This window comes from Nannospalax galili, unplaced genomic scaffold (genome assembly GCF_000622305.1).
Source record: "Nannospalax galili isolate Female #2095 unplaced genomic scaffold, S.galili_v1.0 scaffold183, whole genome shotgun sequence".
In the NCBI taxonomy this organism is placed as follows: Eukaryota; Metazoa; Chordata; class Mammalia; order Rodentia; family Spalacidae; genus Nannospalax; species Nannospalax galili.
In genome coordinates this window covers 4,318,858-4,329,719 of record NW_008350555.1, presented here as the reverse complement: position 1 = coordinate 4,329,719, position 10,862 = coordinate 4,318,858, and the positions used below count along the sequence as shown (strand labels likewise).

General features: G+C 37.7%; 1 protein-coding gene across 1 annotated transcript in view; it reads right to left on the bottom strand.

Annotated features, from left to right (window-relative positions):
• Nucleotides 1-3,883: 3,883 nt before the first annotated feature.
• The window catches only part of LOC103745852 (carboxypeptidase Q-like), a 219,312-nt gene continuing 212,333 nt past the window's right edge, over nucleotides 3,884-10,862 (bottom strand). Inside the window, exon 3 of the mRNA XM_008847864.3 lies at nucleotides 3,884-4,113. Within this exon, the coding sequence (XP_008846086.1) occupies nucleotides 3,884-4,113 (230 nt within the window). The remainder of the gene's footprint in view (nucleotides 4,114-10,862) is intronic.

Below are 10,862 nucleotides of genomic sequence, written 5' to 3'. Positions count from 1 at the left end.
AACTGTAAACCTAAAAATTTACAGCCAATTTTGAAAGAGATGCATCCTACCTCAGGAAAACGTTATTGAATATGTCAATTGTGTTGTAATGATATGCTTCTTCTAAGTATGTTGTTATTAAATAAATCATTTTGAAAATTAAAAAAAAATTAATTTACTTGCTTTAAAAAAAAAAAACAAAAACAGATTTCCCAGCTTCCATATAATGGCATTCTGACTAGCAGAATGTGAATTGACATGGGTATGATACATCCAGGCCTAGATATGCATAACCATGAAAAAGCCTCCCTCTGGGTCATCAGTCTTTTATTGGCTTTTTTACCAGCAACATGCAAAAAACTCTGAGATCTCTGAAATGTTGAGTCACAAGATGGAAAGAAGCAACTGCCACCTGCTGAACTGTTTTGTGAGAAAGAAGCCAATTTCCAAGTAACTGAGATGTGGAGTCACTGGTTAACATTAGTCTGTCTTACCAAAATTGCCTCCAGTACATTGGGAATGGAATACAGACAAGATGATATGGAAATACCTAGCTTACCTGGCTGCAACGGGGTATCAGAGGGCATTCACCAGTAAAATATCTGAGATAAGCACTGGAGGTTAGTATGTGACAGTAGTAAAGTAAATGAGGATAACAGAGGGGAAAAGGTGCAATGTCCTGAAACTGAGGTACTGCATTGTGTAAGCAAGTGTGATTGTTTTGCAAGGCTGGGAAGTGGAGTACTGCTGGGAAATGGAGCTGTTGCACTTGCAATGGTTGAAATGCTTGATGAAAGGCAAAAACCAAGAGACTTAGTGACTACTGGAAATGAAGACAGAGAAAGAGAAAAAGCATAATTAAGCCAACCTGGCATATAGGACAGACATTCTTTTTATTGAGATAGAAAATGCAAGAGAAAGAGGTGAAAAGGATGAGATCGATTTTGAAAACTCAAACTAACATAGATAGAGAACACCCAGAAGAATAAACAGGCAGGTGGATCTATGAGCCTAGAGCTCATGCAGTGGTATGGATGGGAGAGGAGCTTGGAAACTGAGACAATAAACATGATGGCAAAAGCCACAAACACATTAGGAATGCTTAGGTAGAACACACTAGGTCAGCTGCTAACAAAAGGGAAGGAAAAGGAGTAGGACGAATTAGGGTGAGGTAGATTTCGAAAAGAAATCACAAGAGCCAAGGAGAAGAAATATTGATAAAGCATTCAATAGTGACAAGTACTCCAGAAAGGTAAAGACAATGGTTCAAAAAAATCCATTCTATTTGAGAAGTAGATGGCTGTTGTGACTGTAACAAATTCCCTTTCAATACTCACAAAAGCCATATTAAAAATAATCTGTAGTCGGAGTGGTGATACACATTTTTAATCTCGGCACTCAGGAGGCAGCGGCAGGAGAATCTCTGTGATACTGAGGCCAGCATGGTCTACATAGTGTGTTGCAGGCCAGTTGGGGCTATATAGGGAGATCCTGTCTCAAAAAGACCAAAAAAAAATATAGTCTGTAGATTGAATGAATGACAATGAATTATAGGTGGACTTTATAGAAACTTGTTTTTGAAACCCATAAGCTATAAGTAAACAGAGTTTACTTCATCTTGTGTTTACTTTTCTGGATGAAAAACTTAAACATTTTCATGTGTCTAACTCTCTGAAGTTTTGTTTCTTTACCTATAAATGGAGATAATATGTCCTAGCCACATGGTTCAGGTTGCTGTCACACAAGTGACTATATGAAGGTAATCAAAGAAACCATGTAGAGGCTAAGGTTATTTTGCATCCATAAATATTGCAAAAATGGAGTTATAAAATTAAGAGTCCAGTGAAATATGTTTGACTATAAAATAATGAAAAGATATAATCAGTCTAGACCTAGAAATGTGAAGAAAAAGTTACTTTACTGCACTACAAGTTGCTGACCCCAAGCCTTAGATGCTAACCTTCTGAAGTCCCATACTGGGTAATTCTTATTTCCAGGCCTAGGTTTCCAGATGTCTTCATTGTGCCAAGAAAAAAAAAAATGCCAATAAGCTCTGGCAGATCACTGTGCATTAAGTCATCTGGGAATTTATTAGTATTATGAATAGTAGTTCTTAAATAAAGATTTCTGGCAACCTCCCAGTTTCACAGAGCTTCAGACTCATTCCATAATTTAAGCCTCATGACCAGTGAAATCATGGTGAATGACCACAGCTTGCTGAGTGTGTTATTCTAAGGGGTAGCTGAGGTATTCTGGGAAGTAAGCTAGCCATTTTAGGGATCCTCTCCTGGGAAGATTAACCATCTGAAAGAATATGGTCAGATCATTATTTCACTAGTCATGAAACCATTAAAGACTTTATAAAGAACACTATTTTTAGCACTGGGGCACAGATGTAACTATGACTTCTCTCATAAAACTCCTAAGAAGTATTTTCTAACCTGTTCCATCTTCCTCCCCAGGGAAGACATTTAATCCCTCTAAAATAAAAAAAAGTCTCTATCCTTTACTTTGCATTTTTATATAATTCCTCTCTGACTGTAGATCCCAGCAGCTGACAGTGATTTTATTTTCAGGGGTTAAGAGTGTTAATTAAGGTCAACCAGCTGTGTCTTCAGTTCCAAGTAATGATTATGAAGAATAAGCTTTTCTTCATAATAAAAATAAAATCCAGCTCTGGGATCCAAGTAAACTCTTTCAGCAATTATTTTTACATTTATTTGAAATCTCAGACCAGCCTATAACATTAAGATGGTGCTTCTTGTATCTGTGTTTCTCAAGTATTTCATCTGTAATGTTCAACAGCACCATATATGGCTATGAAGTAAGCTAAATGTATATGACTCAAATTTTAGAGCTTTTATTTACTGCAATACTGATTTTTTTCCTAGGGTTAAAGTCAATGAAGTATCTTGGCCTGGTAAGTTAAGTGCCTGCTGACAGTTCCGCCTGCTCAAAAGACTGAGGCAAGAGAATAACTTGAGCTGAAGAGTTCTAGACCAGTTTGGAGAACATAGCAAAACCCTATTTCAAGAAAGAAGCGAGGGCAGAATGGACCTCTGGAAAGAAATTAAAAGCAGGTGCTAAAAACATGGTTTAGCAGTTAAGAGCACTTTTGCTCTTGCAGAGGACTCAGATTCGGTTTCCAGCATCCACATGGCAGCTCACAATCATCTGGAATTCCAGTTCAAGGAGATCTGACACCCACCTTTGACCTCCACAGGCACCAAGCATGCACATCATGCATATACACAGATGCAGGCAAAACACTCATACACATATAATAAAATTTTTAAAAATTAAGAGTAACAAAATTATTTTCACATTACCTCATCAAGATTGAAAAGAAGACAAGCCTCAAACAATACCACTAAACATTTATACAGACCTGTACAGATCATCAAGTATCTTCCATAAGTTTACTTCATTTAATCTTAAAATCATTTTTATACATATTATCATTCACTTGTCAAAACAGAATTACAGAGGCAGAGATGGTAAAGAAACATAAATTGTTCACATGCTACTCAGGAAGGTCCTCTGGTCCCCAAGCTCTTTTATGACACCAGGAATACTCCTTATAATGTACTGCCTCTGTTTTTACTTCACTTCTCTAGCAACATGGAAAAAGCCCGGCATCCTCTGCAGTCATTAAGAATCTTTGATGAAACAGACATGAACACCCTCCAATGAAAATGCATAGCATATTAGTTATATAAAAGATGGTATGGGATCATTTTGAATATGGAAAACTTTTCAAGGTAATGCATAAATGATGTTTGGAATTTTTTTAAAAGGACAAAGAAGATATGTCAAATGACTAAATGTGGAATGGAAGGGAATTCCATGAGTAATCAGTATTTTTATTCTTCTCTTTATTGGAAAACCAGTTTTTAAAAAGATTTCATATAAACACGATGACCCACCTGTAGATGGAGAGTGATGTCACTGATCGGATGAGGGATGCCACGGCCCCCACCTTGGCAGCTTCTGCAGCACCCCGTACCCGATATTGCACTGTCATCCCATAGCTGACATAAGGCTGGTTATAAACAACAATCTTCCCTCTTGCTTCTGGGGCCCTTCTCTGTAGTTCGTCAAAAGAAGTCACTACTAGAACTTCTGCTGTGATGCCTAGAAATAAAAGTCAAACAAGAATTAACTTATGGTTTCCCATCAGTTGGGTGGAACGGGCACACAAAAGGTCACATGTGTTCTGTCAGCTACATCTGGAAACTGGCTTGAGAAGATCAAAGTTTGAGAGCAATTTACCATGGGAGAAAGACTGAGAGTTAGCCAGCTTCCAAGAGAGGGAAAAGGCATTTGGAATAATACAACATATGACTCAAGATTTTTCAACTCACTCAACCAGCTGGTATTAAATCACAAATAGCTTGAAAAACTAGCTCCTAGTCCCCCTTCTTTTCCATCCTAAGAAAGCAGGAATTTTATCTAATGACATTATTTTTAAAATTACATTTCAGAAATTGCAGCACTAATGAAACACATATTTACCTTTTCATAAAACTATTTTGATATGTTACTAAACAGCTTTCAGTGACTTCAAAGGGTAAGTTTTAGAATACTCTTACAAGCCAGTGTTCTTCATAAATCCAACTTTCAACCAATACTTATGTGCTTTCTCCAAAGAAGCACAAAAGTCAACTTGCTTTCTTTGCTCCTTTGTATTAAAAACTCTCCTAAAGGATGTGGAAACTTCCCATGTGTCTCAACTTACAAAAGCACATTACTATGCTTCAAATAAAATTTTTGAATGTGTACGAATGTCCTAGTACCTTACTGTCCTTGTTAGATGTACCCACTTCCTCATACCACTTTTTTATACCTTCCTGATTAAAGAAGATGGTTTATGTCTTCCAAGGAGTCATTCAAAACTACCTGCCAGATCACATAAGATCTAATCTGGTAGACTAGAGTGACTATATATTATACATACTACATATTTTATGACTTGCATATGTATATACACATGCAACATATACATATACACAGGGCCAGATGCTGTGGCTAAATACAACTTACAGAAAAGGGTAGATATCTACTCTGGTTTTTATTTCTTGTGTGTGCTGGGAATTGAATTTAGGACCTTTTGTGTGCTAGGCAAGCACTCTACAATCCATAGACATTTATTATTTTGTGGCTTTATCCATACAATTAGTAAAAACTGGGGTAACACATATTTGTCATACTTTTTACTATCAAAAACTTGAGAACTGGGGTATTCTGAGGTTTAAAAATGTTTGTTATATTTATTTGATTTTTATTTTGTGTGAATGAGAGTTGTGCCTGCATGTGTGCAAGCAGTGCCCGTGGAGAACAGAACAGGGCACTGGATCTCCTGAAACTAGAGTTACAGATGGTTGTTAGCTGCCATGTGGGTGCTAGGAACCAAACCCAGGTCCTCTGCAAGAGCAGCCAGTGCTGGGCCATTTATCCTTACATTTGCTGTTGTTGTTTGAAAGTCTAGAAGATGTCATTAAAATGGTAACTGTTATTTGGAAAATCCTTTACAGTGTACCCCAGTACTTGGGAATCCCTGCTTTCAATACAGGTCCCATCATAAGCAACCCTCTGGCTGGCTCTTCTGCTTCTGGCTCCAACATCTGGCTTGGTTTTGTGCTTATACTTTACATAATTAGTTACAAATCTATAAGCATTGTCTCTACCAACACTCAGAACTCAGAACTTAACTTGTAATCTTAAAAAAAGCAGTGTGTAATTATGTAAAGTAAGAAACTAACAGCTTTTCCACATGATAAATGTGCATTAGAAGCACAAATAAGGATTCAGCTAGACAAATTTGTGGTTCTGAAACCCAGACTTACCTTGAAGTTTGACTGCTTTTATTGTTAGCATAGACAGAAATTTTGTAGATAGATTTCAGGTTTACCTAATAAATTAAAGGTTCAATGGTTTATCGACATGATGTGTAAGCAATGGGGTAATCTTGGTATCTGAATTAAAACTACTAGAAATGAAGCTAAATTTCTATAAATTTTCAAAATTAAATTCATAGAAAGGTGGCACTTCATTAAGATGTGCACTTCAAATTCCTTTAATACATGAATGAGTGGAGTCCTGAAGAGCCAGAACCCAAGCTGGACAGCCCAAGGAAATCATTTATAACACCTAGAGGGCAAAGCCTCTTACCATGGACTTGGAAGAAGAGTTTGAATTAATGTATTTTCCTGAAAACAGCGAGTCCACTCTGATTCACTTGTCTCTTTCATCTCATTCATTTAACCACCTTTCAAACACCTCTTAGAAATCAGCACTGATTGAGCCCATGTCTCCTGTCCCAGCCCACTACACTCCCATATCAGGTCCTCCCTAATTAACTCTTTTGGTCTTTTATAAACCCTGCTTTCCCAACACTTTCACCATCACTGGCATCCCAGCCCCTAGTTCAGCTCACTCGAATCAAATCTCCACAGAGCTACCAGACAGGACTACATAAACAACTGAGAGGTCAGATCTGTTGAGGGCACCATCACTCTGTCCCTATCCCACCTCTGCTGGAGACTTACTCACCTTTCAGCCTACCATTTTAAGTCCATCTACCTCTACAGACACAGATTGCTTTTATTTTAAACTTCATCAATACTGATCTTAAGTGTTCTTTCTTTCCCTGCTATCTCTCTCCTCGATGTCTTTGTTCATACTCTGATACATCACATCTTATGGACCCCATTCTCCCAATTTCATCATGAAAACAATTCACTTATCCACCAGGATAGCATTCTAAATCTCCACTTTAGGAAGCATTCTCTGGCTGCCTGTTTTTTGTCCTGCCTCCTAATTCCCACTGCTGGGAAGACCCAACTGTATTCAGTCTCCTCAGGATGTTTAGGGAACACTGAGTATAGCAGTGTGCTAGAAACTGCTTGGGGCTCTCTTTACTGCCTAAACATGGTCTGCTTGAGGTTTGGGGCCATATTTATTTAGGGGAAACTAAGACAGTGCTTACCAGTATATGTACATAGTTGGTTAATGTATGTTCCCTTAATAGCACTGGTCCAAATAAGAGATTATTTTCTAGTTCTGAAGTATGTTCTGGGTGTGCAACTTTCCTTTAAAATTTGATAGCCCTTTCCCATAGTCACTCAGAAATTTGGCTCCCTTATCATAGGCTCTCCTTTGCATAGTACACAGCTGCAAATCAATAACTCAAAGGTCCAACTGGACAGTCAGAATCTAAATATAAATTTCTGGTATAGAAGCTTAGGTTCTAAAACATAAGAACATTTGCCTCATCTCTGTTGGAGCATAAACCCTTCCTTTATACAACATTCTGTATCTAATCATTTAAACAACAAATCAAAAGGAAACGATCTGAAACTTGACAGGAGCAATACATACACACACACACATACACAGACATAGACACACAGACACACACACACACACACACACACACACACACACTCACACACGCACAAGCCAGAGACAACAACATGCAGAATAATAAACACTAGCCATATGTGGCCACTGAGCACTTGAAATATATCTAATGTGAAACAGAAACTAAATTTTAATGCCTTTTCATAATAATTAATACTTATTTACATTTAAATAACCACAGATAGGCAGAGTTCACAGTCTCTACAGTTCAAGCCATTTCAAGAACCAATAATGGAGAACAGCCCTTTGACCCCAAGGGACTTGCTTAAAGATAGTCCAATAACAAACATGAGTCATGGTAATGACCTCCTCCTGTGGTCACAGACCAGGTGGACCGTATTCAGCAACCACATTTGGGAAAGCAGGGTGTGTACACAACATCTGAAGAAGATGTTTACTCCCACTGAATAAAATAAAATGAGGGCATCTGGAGTTTCTCTCTTCCATGTGAGCTTGTGTTTTGACATGCTACACCAAAGAAATTCTCATGCTCTCCTACAAAACCACAAGCTCTTTCTCACTCCCTTCTCTACTCTCATCTCTCTTCTTTCCGTCCACCCATTCTAAGAGGCAGTTCAGGAAAACCTTTAAGAACAGTGTAACAACATGGGGCTGGAGAAATGACTCAAAGCTTAAGAACACTGTTTGTTCTTATGGAAGACCCAGGTTTGAATCCCAGCACCCACATGGCAGCTAACAACTGTCTGTAACTCCAGTTCCAGGAGATCTGAAAGGCTCTTCTGATCTCCGCAGGCATTGCACGACACGGGTGCACTTACCTACATGCAGGCAATACACACATACACATAAAATAAAAATAATAAATAAAAAATATAAAAAAGAACAGTGTAACATCTACAATGAGGCCTGCCCTGAAATTTCTATTCACTACTGCTACCCATTCCCGGCCTCTTATTCCATATGGCATCCTTAATTTTTTCACAGCCTTTAACAGCACCCAGTCATTCCCACCATAATAATGTAAAGGACAGACATTTTTTTCTGTTTTAGTCTCAAGTGACATACAAATGTAAAATAGGGCTCATATATATTAGACACACACATATGGGTTTTTATACACACTGAATGACTGAAACACAAAATAAAAACATAATGTCCCATGCTTTATCATCCTCTAAAATTGTATATTTCCAAGGATGTTTCATATTTCTGTAGGTCAGAATAACTGACACTATTGATGGCTATATTAGAGTGAATATTGGTTACACTAATGCTCACAACTCTACTAAGTATTTTTAAGAGAAGACAGAAGTACCGAGCATTAAGTTTATATAACAAATAGATGTTAGAGCTGAGATTTGAAATTTTGGTTGTCTGAATCCAAGGGTCACCCACTTCCTTTAAACTGCCTTGCTATGTTCTCTAATAAATGTAAAATATATGAAAATAAAAGCTCAGTATTTTCTTTTCTTCTTTTTTTTTTGGCCTTTTTGAGACAGGGTCTCCCTGTAGCCCCAGGTGTCCTGGAACTCACTATGTAGACCAGGCTGGCTTTGAACTCACAGAGATCCACCTGCCTCTGCCTCCTGAGTGCTGGGATTAAAGGCGTGCACCACCATGCCTAGCTGGTATTTTCATTTTTAAGAGGAATATAAAGTAAAAAGAAATAGCTATATAAACATTAGCCAACATTACTATCAGTTATTTTTCAGGATCTTGGAGCTGGGTTGTAAATTGGGGTATACTTTTAATACCCTAGGCCCCAGGCTACTCAGATGGGAGTTGGGGGGGGCCCTCTAGGACAAGACTCATCAGACTGCTAAGAATGATGAAAAGAATTATGGAGAATGACCTTGTTGGCTGTGACTTATTATGTCACAAAGAGTACAAAACTCCTCAGGTTCCTTTTTGACAAAAGGAACTTTATTGCACACCTCATTTTGCAAACCAACCAATTCATCTTTAAGCCATTTATTCTGTGTGTGATTTTTTCTTACTTCAGTCTTCCTGCAGAGCAAATGCTGACCACTGTGTCATTCATCGGAGTCAACTGTTCTATGAAGAAACAATCATTGACTGGCACACTCTCCAACTCTTCTGATGCTGTTCTTGAAAAGAACAGTTTAAAAGTCAGAAGACAGTAATTTTTATATTTTCTACCATTAAAAGCAAAAGACACTGATCCAAGTACTAACCAGGCCTGACCCTGCTTAGCTTCTGAGATCAGATGAGATTGGGCACATTCATGGAGGTATGGCCATAGACACTTAAAGAACACACAAACAAAGAAATCAAAGAACTGAAGGAGGTAGGGATAAACTTCTGAATGAATTTAGAAAAGAATTAGAAATATTGAAGAATACTCAGGCTGAAATGAAGAAGGAAGTGAAACACTCAGTAAGCCAATTAGAAACGACAGGAGAAAGCCTCACCAATAGGATGAATGAAATGGAAAACAGAATATCAAGACTGGAACATAAAGTGGACGAACTAGACCACTCAAGCAAAGATTATGAAACATTTAAGAATTCACAAGAATGGAATATGCAGGAATTGTGTGACACCATAAGAAGACCAAACTTATGAATCATAGGGATACAGGAAGGTGAAGAATCCCAAGATAATGGCATGGAACAGATCTTCAACAAAATCATGGAAGAAAATTTCCCAAAATTAAAGAAAGATATGCCCATACAAATACAAGAAGCATACAGAAGACCAAACAGACAGGACCACAAAAGAAACTCTTCACAGCACACCCAGTAAAAACCTAAACATAAAAAACAAAGAGAAAATACTGAAAGCTGCAAAACAGACACAAGTCATATATAGAGCAAAACCCATTAGGATTACAGCTGACATTACAGTGCAATCTATGAAAGCCAGAAGAGCCTGGACCAAAGTATTCCCAGTTTTAAATGACCACAGATGCCAACCCAGACTTCTATACCCAGCCAAAATGTCTATTATACTCAAAGGGGAAAGAAAAATCTTCCATGACATAAATAGGCTGAAGGAATTCATGTCCACAAAACCAGCCCTTCAGAGAGTTCTGGGAGCAATACAAAGAGCTGAAGAAAGGAATGACTATACCCAAGGGCTTGAGGAAAGAAATTCAATGAAGGTATAACTGTGGAAAAGTACAGTTACATCACAAATGTAAACAGAAATAAAAATGCCAGGATTCAATACTCATCTTTCATTTATAACTTCAAATATTAATGGAATGAACTCCCCAGTCAAAAGACACAGACTATGTGAATGGGTTAAGAAACAAAACCCACCTTTTTGTTGTCTGCAAGAAACCCATCTCACTTTCAAGGACCGACACTATCTAAAAGTGAAAGGATGGAAAAAAATATACCAAGTAAATGGTACTAAGAAAAAAGCAGGCATAGCAATTCTAATATCTGATGAAATAGACTTTAAATTAAAACTAATAAGAAGAGATAAAGGGGGCCACTTCATTCTGATAAAAGGAATAAATGAAGAAGGTATTG